This window comes from Schistocerca nitens, chromosome 5 (genome assembly GCF_023898315.1).
Source record: "Schistocerca nitens isolate TAMUIC-IGC-003100 chromosome 5, iqSchNite1.1, whole genome shotgun sequence".
Taxonomy (NCBI): domain Eukaryota; kingdom Metazoa; phylum Arthropoda; class Insecta; order Orthoptera; family Acrididae; genus Schistocerca; species Schistocerca nitens.
The window spans coordinates 330,410,365-330,433,091 of NC_064618.1; the positions used below are offsets into that span (position 1 = coordinate 330,410,365).

The following is a 22,727-nucleotide window of genomic DNA, read 5'->3' on the forward strand; positions in this document are numbered from 1 at the left end:
CATCTTCTTCTCATGGTAACCTCCCCCTTGGCAGTCCCCTCCCGGAGATCTGAATGGGGGACTATTCCGGAATCTTCTGCCATTGGGGAGATCATCATGACACTTTTCAATTACAGATTTTAATCTCAATTAGAGATGGAGAGATCATCATGACACAGTTCAAATACAGACACTAATCAGACGTCATAGATACACAACATTTGTTCTTGAAGGTTTCATGTTATAAAGATGGAGGAAAGTAAACAGAAAAAGGAAATATAAAAAAGATTTTCTGCTGCAGCCAATAATAAATTCCGAGTCCACTGCATTGTGACACTTGGTAAATTCACTTTCTGTTCATATTGGACCCCCTTTTTTTTGTTACGGATTTTTGTCCTGAAGCTACATGTGGTGCTTTGTATACATTTTAACATGCTCTGATTAAGCACAGCGTCAGAGATTACTTGTACATTTAAAGAAACCTATGCTTGACAATTCCTAAATCTCTCTGCACTTCCACAACCGGATCTCATGGGGATATGGTACAGTCAATAGTGCTTAATTAACCAGATAAACATGCTACCGATATTTGACAAAAGTTGCACTGGGTTTTCTCAAGTCATTTTCTTCCATAGGCATTTTGATGAATTCTTTCTTCAGTGAGGCAGTGCAGGCCGATACCTTGTAGACAGCAGTGCAAACTGTTTCTGCATCTGTCTTAAACAAATCACCAACCACCATTTGAAAGTTTCCTGAGGCATGAAATTGTAATATTAAAAGTAGCATCTACATTGGAATCAGTGGCTGGTTTCTTGTGCTTGGTTTTAGCAGATACTTTCTCATTCTGTTTTCTCAACCTTAGTTCTAACTGCTGCACATTATTTTTGTATAAGCGAAACCTCAGCTTAAATGGTATTAAAATTCCAAAATTGGATTCGTTCCTTTGTCATAATCAGTAGATACACTGGAATACGTACATATTTGGAAGTAAACAATATAATTCACATCGCGTAGACTCACACAATGTTGCTCACCACGTAGACCGGTAGCCCAGAATGCTCAAAGTTCATGGGACTCTTGTTTTCTTTCCAGTTGATGCTACTTTCTCTACTGTGATGATCATAAAGATAATTGCAACAACACTATGTTCTGAAAATTTATTGTGCTTTCTGTTTTTATAATCTGTGACAGCAAATGGCGTATTGTTTAAGCATAATCAAGCGGTAGAAATTTTGAGGTTAGACCTGTAGATCTCGTTTGGAATGATGGGTCTTGCTGCCTGTCTTACCTATGGAGAATTTATTAATCGTAGCGGTGTGAGTTAGGCATTGATAGCAGTAACGTACCAACTGAAAAGTGTTTCATCTGATCAATATGATGAAGAGAGTTCACAATAAGTGGAAGCAGGAGAATATAGATGAAGCTTTCCTGAAACCTTGGCATGATGAAATTAGAGTTAATGAAGCATGTAGAAGATATGATATATGAGTACCAAAGTAATCTTAATTTGAAGGGTTTAGATAAAATATCATAATTTGGAAGATGTAATGATATGACAGCAGAAGTGGAAGATGAATTATCACAGCATATGATTAATTTAGAGTCTGGTTTCTTCGGAGTAACTATTACTGAATTAAGGAAACTTGTGTAACAACTTGCTGAGAAATATCATCTACCGCTTCACTTCAATAAAGCAAATTGGTATTACAGGTTTTTGAAAGATCATCCAGCTTTGTCCTTAAGAGTTCCATAAGTAATATCAGTGGAACGAAGGAAGGTATTTTAATAGCAGTTAATGCGTTCTTTGATAAATATGAGGAAATACTCGAACATAAGTTTACTGCTGACCAAATACATAATGTGGATGAAATTATACTATTCACAGCGGAGAAGGGAGTATTATGGTGACATGTGTATGTGCAAGGAACTGACTGAGTTTTGAACCTGAGATCCTCTGCACTGGGCACCCTGCTGAGACAATGTAGGGTAAAGTTATACCACAGCCCAAGTCACACTCCATTAATGTCTGAGCCCACATTTCTGACCACTGACCTCCAGTCAGTGATGTTTATACGATCGGCACAAAGTGATATAAAGAATAAATAAATAAAAAGGTGTGCTGTAGCATAGGAGACACATTCCACATTCGCAGAAAATTACTAATAACTTCGAAGAGAAAGTTTAAAAAGATGGGTAACGAATAAAGATGAGGAGATTATTACTTATGTTTATCAGTTTCTTAGTACAAAAGTTAACACTTCTTCCACTCCCTCTGCTCAGGAGTGGTTTACCATCTGAGCTCTTGATATTCATAGAGGTGGTTCTCTTTTCTCCAAAGGTCTCGCTACTTTTTCTGTAGGCAGCATCTATCTCACACTTAGAGGAGAAATGTACGGATGTAGAAGCATATATCACTATCTATGCCCACTCTTTCATTTCCTATCAATCTCATTTTTGAGAATTTTGTATTCCTTTTCGCCTGCTTCATTTACTGCATTTTTATATTTTCTCCTTTCATCAATTAAATTTAATATCTCTTGTGTTACCCATGGGTTTCTATTAGCCCTCATCTTTTTACCTACTTGATCATCTGCTGCCTTCACTATTTCATCTCTCAAAGCTATCCATTCTTCTCATACTGGATTTCTTTCCTCTGTTCTCGGCAGTCGTTCCCTAATGCTCCCTCTGAAACACTCTACAACCTCTAGTTCTTTCAAATTATCCAGGTCCCATCTCCTTAAATTCCTATGTCTCTGCAGTTTCTTCAGTTTTAACCCACTGTTCATAACCAATAATTTGTGGTCAGAGTCCCCACCTGTCCCTGGAAATGTCTTACAATTTAAAACCTGGTTCCTAAATCTCTGTCTTACCATTATATAATCAGTCTGAAACCTTCCAGTGTCTCCAGGACTCTTCCACATATACAACCTTCTTTCATGATTCTTAACCAAGTGTTAGCAATAATTAAGTTATGCTCTGTGCAAAATTCTACCAGGCGGCTTCCTCTTTCATTCCTTACCCCCATTCCATATTCACCTACAACTTTTCCTTCTCTTCCTTTTCCTACTATTGACTCCCAGTCCCCCATGACTGTTAAATTTTCATCTCCCTTAAAAAAATAACTAACACTGCTCTTGGTAGTTCCAATATAATGTCATCTGGTTGTGAAAGCCTTCTTTCAGAAGACTCTACGTGGAGGATTTCTCAAAATCAGTCAGACGTCTTGAACTTTTTACGTAAGAAGAGAGCACATTTAATTTGCACTTTAACCTTCTTGTTACATTATAGAGACTCGTCTTCTATACCAAACTTTTTAAAGCTGAAGAGTATGTTCCGGACAGCTCAGGTGCATCAGATTTATGATTGTACAGAAAGAGCACTACTCCAAGAAAGGATAGATTACACAAGACGAGAAATGGACTCTGTTGACCGTAAGGTACTGAAACTGCATTTGTTCCTTGCTAGTAAGGTACAGATAGATCTGTGGAATAAAATACATTTACATCTATGTGTGCTCAATGGAAATGACTACTAATAGACACAAGGAAAAGTTCAGCACAAGCAATACAGTTATGTCTGATAGTGTTGTTAACAAGTCGGAGAGAATGTTATTTCAAGACAAGATTTCTGTCCTTACAAAAGGAGGAAACTATGCTATAACACCTATGAGAGTACCAGTTGAAGATATTATCGTGAGTATAGAAGCAAGTGTACGAAATCTCCCCAAGGAAACTGCAAATGCAATTCGAATCAAAACCACCAGGTTCTTACACCACAGTAAACCTTTGGAAAGTAATTTAACAAAAGGCAAGAGGGAGGGTCTCAGAGATTTAAATGCAGGTGAAAAGATAGTGGTGGTTCTTCCTGATGATAAAGGGAATGCTACTGTTGTTATGAATACAGAGGATTATTGAAGCAAAATTTTGAACCGTTTAACCTCAAGACAGTACAAAAAACTTATAAAGGACCCTACAGCCTGTATACTGAGGAAAACAAATGATCTGATTAAGTCATCTACCTCTGTTCAAAAAGAAGATAAAAGATCTTTGTCGAAGAGTGAAGTAATGTGTCCTAGACTGTATGGTTTTCCCAAAATTCATAAAATAGGTTTTCATTTGAGACCCATAGTTAGTGCCATCAATTCTCCCATGTACAAAATAGCGAGATATCGGAGCAACTCGTTTACAACCATATATTGGGAAAACTGACTCATGTATAAAAGACTCTAGTCATTTTGTTGAGAAACTTGAAGGATTAATTCTGGCTCCTGGAGATATTCTTGTAAGTTTTGACATAGTGTCCTTATTCACTATGATTCCAGTTAACGAAGTTATGATTTTCGTAACAGATATTTTTACAGGATATTTAACTGCTCTTTTTAGACATTGCCCTACTTTGAGTCAGTTCCAGTGGGACTATGAATTTTATGAGCAACTAGATGGTGTAGCAAAAGTCCTGCAATTGCTAATTTCTATATGGAGAAATTCGAACAATCAGCTCTGGACAAAGCAAATAAGAAACCACGTTGCTGGTATTGGTTTGTAGATGACATGTTTGTGGTTTGGTCCTATGGTAGAAAGGCTTTGGACGAATTCTTTGATCACCTAAATACAATTAATCCAAAAATCCAGTTCACGATGGAAATGGAAAATGATAACAGAATATCTTTCTTGGATGTTTCAGTTATGAGATGGTCCGATGGAAATTTGGGATATAAAGTTTTATGGAAAGTAACACATACCAACAGATATTTGCATAAAAACTCTAGTCATTGTCCAGAACAAAAGAGAGGTGTCATTAAGTCTTGTCGATAGAGCCGCACGGATATGCACATTGGAACACCTGGATGTTGAAATAAAACACCTGAAGCAGGCCTTTGAGAAAAATGACTACTCAGGGAAAGAGATAAAGAGAATTTTACGACCAAGGAACAGAAGACCGAAGGACAAGGCTGAACCACGACAATGGAAAAATACAGTTTCTCTCCCTTTTATTAAAAAAAGTAACAAATCAGATCTGTAAGATTTTATAGAAACATGACATCAGACCAGTCTTTAGACCAACAAAGAAAATAAGTCAACTACTCCGATCTGTGAAGGATAAACACCTTCCTTTGTTGACATGTGGTGTATACAAAATTCTTATATTGGAACTATCAAGAGGAGCGTAAATACACGACTAAAAGAGCACAAAAGTCTGCCGACTAGAAAAAATAGAGAAATCAGCTGTAGCAGAGCATGCTCTTCAGTCAGCAAACCACAAAGTGAAGTTTTCTGAAACAGAGATTTTATCTACAACATCAAATCTTCATCCACGACTATATAGAGAAACCATTGAAATTTATAAGCATCAGGATAATTTTAATAGGAAAGAGGGGGGCCTCTGAGGATGTCCAGCGCAGTCCTGGACGAAACATCAGGAACAGAAGAGTTTCTTGGGCCATGACCTCACATCTCGAAAGGTTTACCAGCAGCTATCCATTTCCCTTTTTAAATTTTCTAATCTACCTGCCCAATTAAGGAATCTGACATTCAAATGCCAGTTTTGTTTCTCTCCATAATGACATCGTCCTGAGTGGCCCCTGCCCAGAGATCTGAATGGGGGACTATTTTACCCAAGAGGACACCATCATCATTTAACCATACAGTAAAGCTGCATGCCCTCAGGAAAAAAATACGGCTGTAATTTCCCCTTGCTTTCAGCTGTTCACAGTACCAGCACAGCAGTGCTGTTTTGCTTGATGTTACAAGGCCAGATCAGTCAATCGTGCAGATTGTTGTCCCTGCCCTGCAACAACTGAAAAGGCTGATGCCCCTCTTCAGGAACCACACATTTCTCTGGCCTCTCCACAGATACCCCTCCATTATGGTAGCGCCTACGGTATGGCTGTCTGCATTGCTGAGGCACACAAGGCTCCCCACCAATGGCAAGGTCCATGGTTGAGGTGGAGGGGACTCTTGCTACATATAGCAAACACAAAATTGTAAATATCTGCTCTGACGACTCTTAGGAGGCACACTCTGTTTATAAATTTGCCCCATCATGTGGATCCAACAACTGCTGAAGTATTGAGCCATGCTCCTTCTATAGCCGTCCACTGTGAAGGACTTGCTAGTGCAGGCTTTTGTACCTGTTCTGACCTCTCATCTCATAAATGTCCAATGAGATTCATGTTTGGTCATCTGGGTGGCCAAATCATTCGCTCGAATTGTCGAGTCTGTTCTTCAAACCACTCGTGAACAATTGTGGTCCAGTGACATGGCGCATTGTCGACCATAAAAATTCCATTGTTGATTGGGAAATTGAAATCCTTTAATGGCTGCAGATGTTATACAAGTAATGGAACATAATCATTTCCAGTCCATGATTTGTTCAGTTGGACTAAAGGACCTAGTCTGTTCCAAGTAAACACAGCCCATCCATTATGGAGCCATCACTATGTTTCACAGTGCCTTGTTGACAACTTCACTCCGTGGCTTCTTGCGGTCTGTGCCACACTCGAACCTTACCATCAGATCCTACCAACTGAAACAGGGGACTCTTCTGACAAGGCCACGGTTTTCCAGGCATCTATTGTCCAATCAATATGGTAAAGAGCACAGGAGATACACTGCAAGTGATTTCATGCTGTTAGCAAGTGCACTTGCATCGGTCATCTGCTGCCATAGCCTGTCGATGCCAAATTTTACCACACTATCCCAAACAGAAACGTTTGTTGTACATCGCACATTGATTTCTGTGGTTTTTTCACATTACATTGCTTGTCTGTTGGCACTGATAACTCTATGAAAACGCCGCTGCTCACTGTTGTTACGTGAAGTCCATCGGCCACTGCGTTGTATGTGTTGAGAGGTAATGCCTGAAATGTGGTATTCTCGGCACACTCTTTTGACAATGTGGACCTCAGAATGTTGAATTCCCTAACGATTTCTGAAATGGGATGTCCCATACATCTATCTCCAATTACCATTCCAAAGTCCGTTAATTCCCGTCATGTGGCCATACTCACGTCAGAAATTTTTTCATATGAATCACTTAAGTATAAAGGACAGCTCTGCTAATGCACTGCTCTTTTATACCTTGTGTACATGATACTACCGTCATCTATATATGTGCATATCGCTATTCCATTACATCTGCCACCTCAACGTACAAGGCAGTTGCGTTAATCACTGTGCCACCAGGACACAGTCTTTATCGCAAATGTTTCCTATATGTTCTCTAATTGTATGTACCTACGGAAGTAATGCTACATTTATAGTTTGTAATTTTTATTGTGACTTTTGTTACCTTATTCTATATATTTATTATGTCATTGCTGACTTCTTATTCTAAGAACTACTTTGGCTATAGGGGCCACGAATTAGGAAATCAGGCATCTTAGTCACACCAAAGGTGCATTTTTGAAAAGGGTTGGAATCTCACTTTGAGAAAATATTTTTGTATTTGTGTGGAAACTGGTGTATAGGTTGAATAATAAAGTTTGAGTTTACACAAAACGAATTGTGTTATTTAAATTACTCTATCAAATACAGTAATTGTCCCTTGAAGGGTATGACTTGAGCAACCAACACATTCTGCCAGAAACATTTTATAAGAGATGTTCAGTCATTATTGGCTGCTGTCATAATTAACATAGGTAACTAATCATGGCAAATATTTTGAATTTTCCGTGCTTACTAAGTTACTGGGTGTCTATGAAACGTCTTTAAACAAATTACATAAATTAAGAGATGTCACTAAGAATTTTTGTGAGGTCAGTTATCTAAATTGATTATGTTCATTCATAGCTAATAATTTCCTTAACCTAACCTTGTTGTTGTTGTTGTTGTTGTTGTTGTGGTCTTCAGTCCTGAGACTGGTTTGATGCAGCTCCCCATGCTACTCAATCCTGTGCAAGCTTCTTCATCTCCCAGTACCTACTGCAGCCTACATCCTTCTGAATCTGCTTAGTGTATTCATCTCTTGGTCTCCCTCTACGATTTTTACCCTCCACACTGCCCTCCAATACTAAATTGGTGATCCCTTGATGCCTCAGAACATGTCCTACCAACCGATCCCTTCTTCTAGTCAAGTTGTGCCACAAGCTCCTCCTCTCCCCAATTCTATTCAATACCTCCTCATTAGTTATGTGATCTACCCATCTAATCTTCAGCATTCTTCTGTAGCACCACATTTCGAAAGCTTCTATTCTCTTCTTGTCCAAACTATTTATCGTCCACGTTTCACTTCCATACATGGCTACACTCCACACAAATACTTTCAGAAACGACTTCCTGACATTTAAATCTATACTCGATGTTAACAAATTTTTCTTCTTCAGAAACGCTTTCCTTGCCATTGTCAGTCTACATTTTATATCCTCTCTACTTCTACCATCATCAGTTATTTTGCTCCCCAAATAGCAAAACTCCTTTACTACTTTAGGTGTCTCATTTCCTAATCTAATTCCCTCTGCATCACCCGACTTAATTCGACTACATTCCATTTTACTCATTTTGCTTTTGTTGATGTTCATCTTATACCCTCCTTTCAAGACACTGTCCATTCCGTTCAACAGCTCTTCCAAGTCCTTTGCTGTCTCTGACAGAATTACAATGTCATCGGCGAACCTCAAAGTTTTTATTTCTTCTCCATGGATTTTAATTCCTACTCCGAACTTTTCCTTTGTTTCCTTTATTGCTTGCTCAATATACAGATTGAATAACATCAGGGAGAGGCAACAACCCTGTCTCACTCCCTTCCCAACCACTGCTTCCCCTTCATGTCCCTCGACTCATATGACTGCCATCTGGTTTCTGTCCAAATTGTAAATAGCCTTTTGCTCCCTGTATTTTACCCCTGCCACCTTCAGAATTTGAAAGAAAGTATTCCAATCAACATTGTCAAAAGCTTTCTCGAAGTCTACAAATGCTAGAAACGTAGGTTTGCCTTTCCTTAATCTTTCTTCTAAGATAAGTCGTAGGGTCAGTATTGCCTCGCGTGTTCCAACATTTCTACGGAATCCAAACTGATCTTCCCCGAGGTCGGCTTCTATCAGTTTTTCCATTCGTCTGTAAAGAATTCACGTTAGTATTTTGCAGCTGTGACTTATTAAACTGATAGTTCGGTAATTTTCACAACTGTCAACACCTGCTTTGTTTGGGATTGGAGTTATATTCTTCTTGAAGTCTGAGGGTATTTCGTCTGTCTCATACATCTTGCTCACCAGATGGTAGAGTTTTGTCAGGACTGGCTCTCCCAAGGCTGTCAGTAGTTCTAATGGAATGTTGTCTACTCCGGGGGCCTTGTTTCGACTCAGGTCTTTCAGTGCTTTGTCAAAGTCTTCACGCAGTATCGTATCTCCCATTTCATCTTCATCTACATCCTCTTCCATTTCCATAATATTGTTCTCAAGTACATCGCCCGTGTATAGACCCTCTATATACTCCTTCCACCTTTCTGCTTTCCCTTCTTTGCTTGGAACTGGGTTTCCATCAAAGCTCTTGATATTCATGCAAGTGGTTCTCCTTTCTCCAAAGGTCTCTTTAATTTTCCTGTAGGCAGTATCTATCTTACCCTTAGTGAGATAACCCTCTACATCCTTACATTTGTCCTCTAGCCATGCCTGCTTAGCCATTTTGCACTTCCTGTCGATCTCATTTTTGAGACGTTTGTATTCCTTTTTGCCTGCTTCATTTACTGCATTTTTATATTTTCTCCTTTCATCAATTAAATTCAATATTTCTTCTGTTACCCAAGGGTTTCTACTAGCCCTCGTCTTTTTACCTACTTGATCGTCTGCTGCCTTCACTATTGCATCCCTCAAAGCTACCCATTCTTCTTCTACTGTATTTCTTTCCCCCATTCCTGTCAATTGTTCCCTTATGCTCTCCCTGAAACTCTCTACAACCTCTGGTTCTTTCAGTTTATCCAGGTCCCATCTCCTTAAATTCCCACCTTTTTGCAGTTTCTTCAGTTTTAATCTACAGCTCATAACCAATAGATTGTGGTCAGAGTCCACATCTGCCCTTGGAAAGGTCTTACATTTTAAAACCTGGTTCCTAAATCTCTGTCTCACAATTATATAATCTATCTGAAACCTGTCAGTATCTCCAGGGCTCTTCCATGTATACAACCTACTTTCATGATTCTTGAACCAAGTGTTAGCTATGATTAAGTTATGCTCTGCGCAAAATTCTACCGGGCGACTTCCTCTTTCATTTCTTCGCCCCAATCCATATTCACCTACTATGTTTCCTTCTCTCCCTTTTCCTACTGACGAATTCGAGTCACCCATGACTGTTAAATTTTCGTCTCCCTTCACTACCTGAATAATTTCTTTTATCTCATCATACATTTCATCAATTTCTTCGTCATCTGCAGAGCTAGTTGGCATATAAACTTGTACTACAGTAGTAGGCGTGGGCTTTGTGTCTATCTTGGCCACAATAATGCGTTCACTATGCTGTTTGTAGTAGCTTACCCGTACTCCTATTTTTTTATTCATTATTAAACCTACTCCTGCATTATCCCTATTTGATCTTGTATTTATAACCCTGTATTCACCCGACCAAAAGTCTTGTTCCTCCTGCCACCGAACTTCACTAATTCCCACCATATCTAACTTTAACCTATCCATTTCCCTTTTTAAATTTTCTAACCTACCTGCTCGATTAAGGGATCTGACATTCCACGCTCCGATCCGTAGAACGCCAGTTTTCTTTCTCCTGATAATGACATCCTCTTGAGTAGTCCCCGCCCGGAGATCCGAATGGGGGACTATTTTACCCAAGAGGACGTCATCATCATTTAATCATACAGTAAAGCTGCATGCCCTCGGGAAAAATTACGGCTGTAATTTCCCCTTGCTTTCAGCCGTTCACAGTACCAGAACAGCAAGGCCATTTTGGTTAGTGTTACAAGGCCAGATCAGTCAATCATCCAGACTGTTGCCCCTGCAACTACTGAAAAGGCTGCTGCCTCTCTTGAGGAACCACAGGTTTGTCTGGCCTCTCAACAGATACCCCTCCGTTGTGGTTGCACCTACGGTACAGCCATCTGTATCGTTGAGGCACGCAAGCCTCCCCAGCAACGACAAGGTCCTTGGATCATTGGCAGGGGGGGGGGACCTAACCTTACGGATCGAAAAAGAGATTTCAAGCCAAGCGTCAGCAGTGTGGGAGTGGCGTAGTCACATATTTACATGTTAATAACAATTTATTTGAATCTGTATTTGCACAAAAGGAAAGTGTTGCTTTGTTATCTCGCTACACTGTAAACTAATGATTACATTTGAACCCAACTTTAATCCACAAATTTTTGTCAGTCAAAGTTGGTACTATTTGACAGTAATATAATATGGGATTAGCATTTATACAACATAGGTTTCAAGTTAAGCTTGATATGAAGTGATTTTCTGTGTTAATCTAAGATCAAATGCCTTACACAGTCAGCCCTTTATCTGCTGCCACTTGTGTCTGCGAAGAAGAAAGCTAAATATAAAATTTTTATGGTACATATTCAGTCTTAGAAAATCAGTATTTGATGCCTGCTTTACTTTTGCCAGTTATTTTAGGCATAATACTACATATAGTTAAAGTTGCTGTAGTTTTTATCATCACTTTCTTGTTCTGTGGCTCAAACTTTTTTTTGTTGTTACAGACGTCTCAAGAAAAAGATGTGACATTGCACGTGTCTGCCAAAAATTCTGCAATGATTCTGTACCAGAAATTTGGATTCAAGATTGAAAAATTTGAATATAACTTTTATGAGAGATATTTGCCATTTTATTCCAAAGAGTGTAAGCATGCTTTATTTTTACGTTTGGAGAAGTAGATTGCTGAAATATCTGTTCATATAATGAATTTATGATTGTTCAAAGACATTGAGGTACACCTGTTATTTATTCTTTGTACATTCTCCTCAGCTCATTAAATATACCCCAGAGAGCTTAATTTTCTGTAATATGTCTCAGTACGTAACCGAATCGTGTAATTCTGAAAGATACAAGTAGCACACAATACTTGTGTTTAATTGGTGTGAATCTCATTCAAGTTGCCATTATTTCACACAGCAATTGCCAACACAGGCATGAAAGATAAGCAAAAATAGTAACTACCTGAAGCAGAGGTCCATGTAATCTTTTGTTAGTGCCATTATTTATTGCTGCCAATAATTTTTTCCCCTGTCTTTATGCAATTGTAGTTTCATCAAGACCAAAATTGTCAATATAAAGGAGGTGAACTATAAGAATAAATTGCATACGGCCAGCCCCAGGGAGGATTAGGAACAAATAAGATCTAATGGCTGAGTGCCTGATTTTGGTGTGAGAGGACATTTTATTTATTACATGCAACATACTGAAGAGTAAATTACAGTGGATGAGACACTGCTGAGGGTCTGAAATAGATGTTTTAAGGGTTCCCATTAGACTCGGAGCATCTACGCACACAAACTGCTGCACTCATTCAAGTGCGATTAATCTGCATAACACCATAGGAAGCATGATTACATTGCAAATCTCCATGTAATTAACACTTGTATGTGTCCCACAGATATAAGTCCAAAGGTTAAGGTCCATTTACCAGGAAGAATATTGCTGAGGTGCTTTGGGATGGATTGAGGGCAATGTCATTGCCAGGTGGATGTTGACTGGAGCACCATGATGTAGCTGTCACATTTGAACAATTGCTTGACCCCAGTGTAGTGTAATCCTCTTAAATGCCTCTCTCGCTGTTGTGTCAGTTTTAAAGGAAGTAAGTAGAGTGAAAAGCTATATAAAAACCATGACTCACTATAAGAAACTAGTGTAAGATGGACTCATAAACAAAATGATGAGTGGTTTAGTTGTGTGTCCTACTACTCAACTAATTCTTTACACACAAACATAGACACAAGAACACTGTCATATGATAGCGTATGTGAAAATTCAGCTTGCATCACTCCAAAAGGTTCGTTTATATGCACCATGAAAATTTTTCTGAGCAATACCAGAGAAAGACAAATTAATAGAAACTTAACTGTTGTTTGATTGCTTAACATAAGACAAATAGTATGAGAGCATTATTGTAATAACAACTGTCAATGTAACATATGATTTTCATATATTCCAGTCTGAATATAGGAATTGGACCAGAGCAAGTAGGGGTAAAACACAAAATGCATTAAATTACTTGCAAATTTGCTGCCTTCGATTCAGTAACACAGTTTCCACACTAAAGAGGTTTCAAAAGTGGTGCATAGAGATACAAGAAGTTAAGGGGATGAGTTACGAATGGAGTACTGTTGCATATCTTTAAGGATAATTTCCAGAGCAGTGTGGAAGCTGAGAGCTGTGGTAACACCTACGACTGAAAAAAATGTCATGTTGCACCATTGTTCAGAGTCCACATTAGAGTGAAGGTTGCTTTACAAAAGGCTGGCCAAATCAACAGAAAACAAGGGCATATCAGCTCCAATTGGTCCATGTTTAACACTTTGAGGCAAGCAATGTTGCATTGATTATGCTCCCAAAAGAGGAGCTGTGTACCTTATTTACCCAATTATAAGGCGAGGTTTTTTCCCAAATTCGTCATTCCAAAAATACAGGATCATCTTATATTCGCAGATTCATCTGTTGCTGCTGAGGTCAATTTTTTTACATTTTTTAGTAAATTAATATAGGTGTCGTCTTACATTTACAGATGAAGCTTTGGCTGTTGAAGTTTTGTACAAATTTATTTTGAGTAGTTCCGTAGTATGTAGCTTAGCTTTCATGTGAGTAGGTTTGAGATTTCCTGATAGAGCAGAACACTTAATGCAGTATCGACCTTGCTGGAACAGTCGTGTGACATTTGACTTGCAGCACTAGTGCAAGGGGGTACATGAGAAACTATGAGCTAGCCACTATAACGATCTAATGCTCTACTTAAAAACTGACAATTCTGTGAAACATAGGAGGAAACAGTGTTAATTTTTTATCAACATACAAACTTTAGTTGTATCGAACAAGTTTGCAATAAAAGTTGTCTACCTGTATGGATACCATACACATACATCTATGCAGCTTCTTAAGTGAAGGTAACATTAATCTTGCCTTTCAAAAACCACTAATTGATTCTGAATCAAAGTCAGTATTCTACTAGGTTATGACAAACTGTAATGATTTACCCAGTTAATTGCAAACTAGAAATTCGGTTGCTGTTCATGTATTAACTTACTGGGGGAAAACGTCACCAGCTTTAAATCAGTTTTAGAACAAGATGATGACATTAACATGAAATGAGAAGGAAAATTAATCTAGAATTAAATATCTAAGTAATGAAATAAATCGCATTAATCTGACTGCCGTTGTTATTGCAAGAATAAATTACCGCAGAAAGACCCATTATGGAGCTACTACCAACAGATGTCGCTAGCTACGTTTACATGGAACACATCTTCTGAAAGATGAAAACTGAATTTTGGATACCATTTTTTGCTGTTGTGTTTACATGTTAAGGTCTGAAACGGATTTGCTAGCCTAGTTAAATATGGTATCTGGAAAACAGCTGATCAAATTTCTGATTCAGTCAACACAGGCATTATTTCTCTTTGCCCCCATGTGGTACAGGTAGACAGCTTCACGGTCAGTCCAATATCTCTGCTTCTTCTTCACTGCATATTAAGTCCATATTAACTGAACATTCTGAAAACAAGACGTAACTTGGCAACCCTATAGCACGTTTCAGAACCAGTTGCGTTTACATGGAAGCAAAAATTGATTGTGGAATTCGAAAACTGGCACGTAGAAGTGCATTTCCAGAATAGATTTAAAAGTGTTCAAATGACTATTCAGAAATGGCATTGTGAAATCGGTTTATGAAATCGGGTTTTGGGAGTGGTACGAGTGAAAGTTTGAGAATTGGCTTGAATCATGATTGCGATATTTTATTTTTGTATTAGTTGTTGCTGTTACATATGACCTATACTCTAGAAGATATTGCCATCCATGTTTCACTATTGCTCAAGCAAAGCATTATGGAAGGTTTGTAGAGGGGAGGGGAGTGGTGAGCGGGCAACAAATTTCATTGTGCATCGTACTGCAACAGAGTTTCCGAAATCAGATACTGGATTGTAAGGCGTACCCAGAAGCAGAGACAGACTCAGATCACAATATAGTAGTGATGAAGAGTAGGCTGAAGTTCAAGACATTAGTCAGGAAGAATCAATACGCAAAGAAGTGAGATACGGAAGTACTAAGGAATGACGAGATGCATTTGAAGTTCTCTAATGCTATAGATACAGCAATAAGGAATAGCACAGTAGGCAGTACAGTTGAAGAGGAATGGACATCTCTAAAAAGGGTCATCACAGAAGTTGGGAAGGAAAACATAGGTACAAAGAAGGTAGCTGCGAAGAAACCATGGGTAACAGAAAAAATACTTCAGTTGATTGATGAATGGAGGAAGTACAAACATGTTCCGGGGAAATCAGGAATACAGAAATACAAGTCGCTGAGGAATGAAATAAATAGGAAGTGCAGGGAAGCTAAGATGAAATGGCTGCAGGAAAAATGTGAAGACATCGAAAAAGATATGATTGTCGGAAGGACAGACTCAGCATACAGGAAAGTCAAAACAACCTTTGGTGACATTAAAAGCAACGGTGGTAACATTAAGAGTGCAACGGGAATTCCACTGTTAAATGCAGAGGAGAGAGCAGATAGGTGGAAAGAATACATTGAAAGCCTCTATGAGGGTGAAGATTTGTATGATGCGATAGAAGAAGAAACAGGAGTCGATTTAGAAGAGATAGGGGATCTAGTATTAGAATCGGAATTTAAAAGAGCTTTGGAGGACTTAAGGTCAAATAAGGTAGAAGGGATAGATAATATTCCATCAGAATTTCTAAAATCATTGGGGGAAGTGGCAAAAAAACGACTATTCACGTTGGTGTGTAGAATATATGAGTCTGGCGACATACCATCTGACTTTCGGAAAAGCATCATCCACACAATTCCGAAGACGGCAAGAGCTGACAAGTGCGAGAATTATTGCACAATCAGCTTAACAGCTTATGCATCGAAGCTGCTTACAAGAATAATATACAGAAGAATGGAAAAGAAAATTGAGAATGCGCTAGGTGACGATCAGTTTGGCTTTAGGAAAAGTAAAGGGGTGAGAGAGGCAATTCTTATGTTACGGCTAATAATGGAAGCAAGGCTAAAGAAAAATCAAGACACTTTCATAGGATTTGTCGACCTGGAAAAAGAGTTCAAAAATATAAAATGGTGCAAGCTGTTAGAGATTCTGAAAAAAGTAGGGGTAAGCTATAGGGAGAGACGGGTCATATACAATATGTACAACAACCAAGAGGGAATAATAAGAGTGGATGATCAAGAAAGAAGTGCTCGTATTAAGAAGGGTGTAAGACAAGGCTGTAGCCTTTCACCCCTACTCTTCAATCTGTACATCGAGGAAGCAATGATGCAAATAAAAGAAAGGTTCAGGAGTGGAATTAAAATACAAGGTGAAAGGATATCAATGATACGATTCGCTGATGACATTGCTATCCTGAGTGAAAGTGAAGAAGAATTAAATGATCTGCTGAACGGAATGAACAGTCTAATGAGTACACAGTATGGTTTGAGAGTAAATCGGAGAAAGTCGAAGGTAATGAGAAGTAGTAGAAATGAGAACAGCAAGAAACTTAACATCAGGATTGATGGTCACGAAGTCAATGAAGTTAAGGAATTCTGCTACCTAGGCAGTAAAATAACCAATGACGGATGGAGCAAGGAGGACATCAAAAGCAGACTCACTATGGCAAAAAAGGCATTTCTGGCCAAGAGAAGTCTACTAATATCAAACATTGGGTTTAATTTGAGGAAGAAATTTCTGAGGATGTACGTCTGGAGTACAGCATTGTATGGTAGTGAAACATGGACTGTGGGAAAACCGGAACAGAAGAGAATCGAAGAATTTGAGATGTGGTGCTATAGACGAATGTTGAAAATTTGGTGGACTGATAAGGTAAGGAATGAGGAGGTTTCTACGCATAATCGGAGAGGAAAGGAATATGTGGAAAACACTGATAAGGAGAAGGGACAGGATGATAGGACATCTGCTAAGACATGAGGGAATGACTTCCATGGTACTAGAGGGAGCTGTAGAGAGCAAAAACTGTAGAGGAAGACAGAGATTGGAATACGTCAAGCAAATAATTGAGGACGTAGGTTGCAAGTGCTACTCTGAGATGAAGAGGTTAGCACAGGAAAGGAATTCATGGCGCGCCGCATCAAACCAGTTAGTAGACTAATGACAAAAAAAAAAAAATTGCAAACCATGAGTGTCTGCACTACGTACTTTGGCTTCAGCTTTTTATGTATGTGTACCATGTTTAGATTGCAGTTTGCCTGAATCAGTCTGTACGTGAAAGTGAATTGACTTTAAAATTGGACAAATACCCAGCAGTAACATACATTTATACAGGAAATGCTAAAAATCACATTATACTTACGTATTTCATGCAGCAATGTTGTCGATGCTCACTGCAGGTTATGACGGGAATGATAGGGGCTTTGTCAACTGCTGCTTCTACACAGCTAATGAGAAAGTGGTGGGCAGATGATATGGTTGGAAGCAAGAGACATTTTAACAATCTCATGTCAGTATAGAAGCGAAGTCCACTGTGTGTTCAGAGGGGAGGGAGGGGGGGGGGGGCAGTAGTGTTCTCGGGTCGCACCATAACCACAACCTCAGACTTCTCAACATATTCAGAAGAAAGCCAAATATATGTGACAATGAAGATATATGTGTCACAGTTGTCCTGTTAGAATGATGACTGACGAATAAAAAATGTGATACCACAGATAACAGGCCAAGTAAACAAAAAAGACAGTGAAGATAAAAATTAATGTAAACAATTCCTTTTTGTTTATTTTATTTCTTCTTGTGTTATCAAAATGTAGACAGTGAATAAATGGGATAAGTTTAGAATAGGTGTAATATTAACTTTTTAGTCAGATACCTTACATCAGTAAAAGTTTGTCATTTTGATTGGACAGCATATATTTTTAAAAAAAATTCTTAAGGAGCCTCTAAAAAAAGGGGGGTCATCTGATACTTGGGTAAATATGGTAGGACATACGTCATTTGCTCTTGCAGCATTTACATTCCTCTTCTTGCCACATGCCGCATCTCTGAAGGTCAAAGGATATCAGTCATCATCTGCTACATACCTTTTATTTATTTTAAAGGTGGCCATACAGTAGAGTGTAGTACTAAAAAAATAGAAGAGGGATGACTAATGATCTGTTTCCCAGAATCTGAAAAAACAAACTTTCATTTTGCAGATGAGACTGTTTTCGGTTTGTGATATGGAATGACACTAGGAGTGTACTACTTCTGATGGGAGGGGGCGTCTGCATCTAATGTCGATGTCAGAACAAAATTTGAGATGATAGAGAAAATGAAACCCACCTGTATTTTGCATTACAATAAAACCAAAGTGGTGCTTACTACAGCGATCCATTAATTGACTACTACCATTTTTAGAAGAAGCAAATAAAATAGTGGAAGAAAGTTCTTTTTTTATTTACACATTTTCATGATGGTTAATGTAAATTATTATGTTTTATATAGGGTGTAATGCTACTACATTGTTGTAGGGTTTAGTCAGTGTTGTTGGTGGTACTGGTATTATTGTTATTATTATTATTATTATTATTATTGGCAGTGATCAGAGAGAAAGCATTAGCTACCTGAAGTAGCCCAATTTCTACCAATTCAGAAGAAAGAAGTCACGCATCAAAGTAATTTAAAAATGGTGAAGTGTAGTTCACACACTTTAACGTGGTTAATTTTAAATGGGGGTGCGGGGTGTGGGCAAAATAAGCGATGTTAAGGAGAGGAGTGATGCGGAGGAAGCACGTTTTATAATAAAAGCTTGTCTTCAGTGTGAGCAGTTAGATTTATTTCTGAGAAGGAATTTTAGGTAGCGCTATTGATGCACTGAGAATTATTTCATCTTTCTATAAAAAAAGGGTGTTAGAAATAAGAAGCACCAATAGTCTCATTCAGCAATGAGTTTGTTAATTAATAAATGATATTTCGTTTTTTTAGGTCTCTTATCTTTTGTCATTTTAAAAATAAAAGTCTTCATTCCAAAATTTAGTGAGGCGATAATGTTGATGAGGAAGGGGGTTGGGTTACTAGCTAATCTGATTACACCCATGGGTAATGGTCTCAGAAAGGACAATGGATTGATCATGGTGGCCCCGATTACTTGGCCAGACTTGAATCTGCTAAGCTAATATCTGTGGGGCCACATGAAACCCTGATTTACAAGACCCCCTTGGTATTTGGGAAAAGACCTACTGGTGCAGGTTATGTCTGCAACAGATGGGAATGTGGTAGGGAGGTACCCTATCTGTGTTGACATCTGTGGCCATCACATTGAGCCCTACTTGTAAGTGGGCCCGGATGACAAGCAGGAGGAGTCAGAGAGCAATGTATGTAGTGGTATTTTCTGTGTAGCGAGAAAATAGTATACGTTTACAACCCCAAGTTCCTTTGCTTAACTACTGTCTTGGTCCTCACTACAAATCCTCAAAGTCTGTAAAGGAAATTTTGTTACACCCTATGTAAAAAGATGAGGCCTACTAGCAAACATCTTGTTGAATTCGTTACTGAATTGAAAGCATCTTTGATGAACAAAGGATACCTGTTTGAAGCAACTTCCATGCAAAATATTTTGTCTGTAAACACTCAATGGAAAACATTTTCCTAAATTTATTCCAGCTACAGGAGTATCAAAAGGTCTCAGAGGGAATGTAAGGTTTGGGTAGAATGAATCGAAGCAAGATTTGGGACAGTGGCAGAAAATATACCACGTACTGTTGTGCAGAATTTAACATAGGACTTACTTTTCCAAAATGTTTCGAAATGGCAAATATAGCTAAGTAATTTTCAATAGAAAACTACATTTTCCAACTGTTATATTTTTAATACTAACAACTTAGAATTCTGTCTCCATTTAGGAAATTAAAGATGAAAACAAAATTATTGTTGTGAAAATAACACATTATCATTTCAGTACAAAACAATGATCTCTGATACGTGTATGCTTGCTTGCTTGCAGCATTTTGTAGAAAAAACAACCCTCTTTCAAATGCAATAAACGGAGTTCAGTTTTGTGCAGTAAAATCTGCCATGCAAAATTCAGAAAAACTATGAAGAAGCACATTATCAGACAGCTGAACTACACCCTACCCTACCTACATCAAAATGTTGATTAAACATTGTGATGGCCAAACCAAGCTTCTGATTGAAGACAGCTTTATTTTTATATAAATAATGAACTACGAGCTACCTCAGTTTAAAACTTAAATCAGTAAGATGATTATATTGATCCAGAATTAACAGAAAATACATCAGTTTTTGCTTTCTGAAATCTGCTTTCACTAAGGTAGTCAGCCCGTCCGGTTGGCCGTATGGTCTAACGCATGGCTTTCCGGGCGGGAAGGAGTCCCTGGTCCCTGGCACGAATCCGCCCGGCGGATTGTGCCGAGGTCCGGTGAACCGGCCAGTCTGTGGATGGTTTTTAGGTGGTTTTCCATCTGCCTCGGTGACTGCGGGCTGGTTCCCCTTATTCTGCCTCAGTTACACTATGTTGGCGATTGTTGGGCAAACAAGTTATCCACATACGTGTACACCACCATTACTCTACCACACAAACATAGGGGCTATACTCATCTGGTGTGAGACGTTCCTTGGAGGGGTCTACCAGGAGCCGAACCGCACAATAACCCTGGGTTCGGTGTGGGGCAGCGGAGGGGTGAAGTGGACTGCGGTAGTCGTTGTGGACCACTGCGGCTGTGGTGGGGACAGAGCATCTCCGTCGTTTCTAGGTCCCCGGTTAACATACAATACAATACAATAAAATACAATACAAGGGTAGTCACATACAGCGTGTAAGCTGTAATGCAAAACCGCTCACTGCATAGAAGTGAGATCACCGTGGAAGCTGTCTGTACTGGAATGTTATTTGAAGAGGAGGAAAGACAAAAATGATCATATGACTACACACATTAGAGTCCAAACAGAGGGTTAACCTGTTGATTGCCACAAGACCACAGCAGAGCCTCACACCTGAACCATAGCCCATCCTGTCAGTGAAGCATCTGACATTATGCGTGCATCAGTCCGTGTGTGAAAAACAAGAATTTAAGGTATGGCTTACGACACACATCTATTGTTCTGGGAGTTATACAGTATGCCCTTTGAACACTCAAGACTGTATGTTGACAAAAGATAGCTTGAATATTAAATCACTTTTTTTACAAGTTGCTACAACAGTTTCTTTCTTTAGCCTCAAGATTTTGCCTATTAACAATTTAGTACTGCCCAGTATGAGGCAAGGATATGAGTATTGTATGAATTCAGTGTGTCCAAGTCTGTCATTCCTGTTGTTATCTAGTCCAGTTTGCTATTCTTGTCATCCTCTAGTGTTTATTATGTATTGTAGGTCAGCATAACTCCACATTACTATCCTACTCCCAGTGCACGCCATTTGTTTGTTGACTCTAACAGCATGCACCATTAACAATAGGAGGAAGAGGAGGAGAAAGTGAAGGTGAAAATACAGAAGCAGAAATTTAGCTGATCTTCAACATATTGTATGATAATAAAAATGTGCTACATTCTATTAAATATATGCAGTTACTAAATATATAAAAGGGAGATAGATAGATAGAGAGAGAGAGAGAGAGAGAGAGAGAGAAATAAGATAATATTATATGTGCAGCTATGTGGCGACCCACAACCGTAACCCAATTTTTTGTATCTGCTTGAAATGGCACTAAAATTTCACTGTATGTGTAAAACATGACTTAATGTTACTACAGGTACTCCATATAAATAAGTTAATACTATTTGTACTTAAACTCAGTTAAATGTAAATTAACAGGAAAATAGTTACTCTGAAAAAGCTTCTGCTTTCTCAATGACATCTGCCTACACACCTCTCTACCGACACGTATTCAGTTGTGTCATTAGTAACTACTATACAATAGAAATAGCCTCTTTTGAGATATGACCACCACTAAACTGTCCGTGTGGATGAGTGTACACAAGTAACACAGAATAGGGGTAACCTCATGAGCTGCTTCAGCAAGTAAGAAATTGAAAGATTTGCTGTACAATGGGGGTAACTTCATCAGAGAGGAGTTTAAAGGTATTTTAAAAAATGCCGTATTGGTGTCCATGATTTCAAGTGTAAATATCAGTGTCAGTATGGAGTGATGAGTGTTTATTAGTGGCTGAAGACTGCTATATTTAGCTAGTGTGACGATGTTTTGAGTGCTGGAGCAACATCCGTTCTAGACCTATTACTCCATACAGCTACAGATAACACCACCATCTTAGCACTCCTATATTAGATTGGTGTAGTATCATATACTGATGACATAATGATGTGTACATTGTTAGGCTTAAGGCTATTTGGAGCCATCAAGTGCACTCCAAGGTAGCAAATCAGAGACACAATGCAAAAGTGGTAGAGTTAAGGTTGCTGGTGGTAAATAGTAACACTAGAGCCATGCAAATTGCAGACGCTCTATGCACTGTCCCGGGGGAGAAGTTTCATTTCAGAGAATTAACTGGTAATTCCATCCACTGCCTATAGGCTGTCATAAGGTGTCACTGTAGAAGATGGCCATGAAAAGGCATGTCTTAGCAGAGGCAGCAAGCTTGATACTTGCTCTTGAGAACTGCAATGTTAGTGGGTTTACACAGGTTAGAGTGCTA

At 38.7% G+C, this 22,727-nt stretch overlaps 1 protein-coding gene across 4 annotated transcripts in view; it reads left to right on the top strand.

Moving 5' to 3' along the window:
• LOC126259339 (cysteine-rich protein 2-binding protein) overlaps positions 1–22,727 on the top strand; it is a 210,896-nt gene that overhangs the window by 161,666 nt on the left and 26,503 nt on the right. For 2 of the 4 annotated variants that reach the window (XR_007546503.1, XM_049956045.1), the window contains one exon: positions 11,623–11,761. Coding sequence is in view for 3 of the 4 variants with exons in the window: in XM_049956045.1 (XP_049812002.1) it covers positions 11,623–11,761 (139 nt within the window). In the remaining variant the exon portion in view is untranslated. Of the gene's footprint in view, positions 1–11,622; positions 11,842–22,727 lie in introns of those variants that run through there. The other 2 variants (XM_049956046.1, XM_049956048.1) reach the window with 1 other exon arrangement.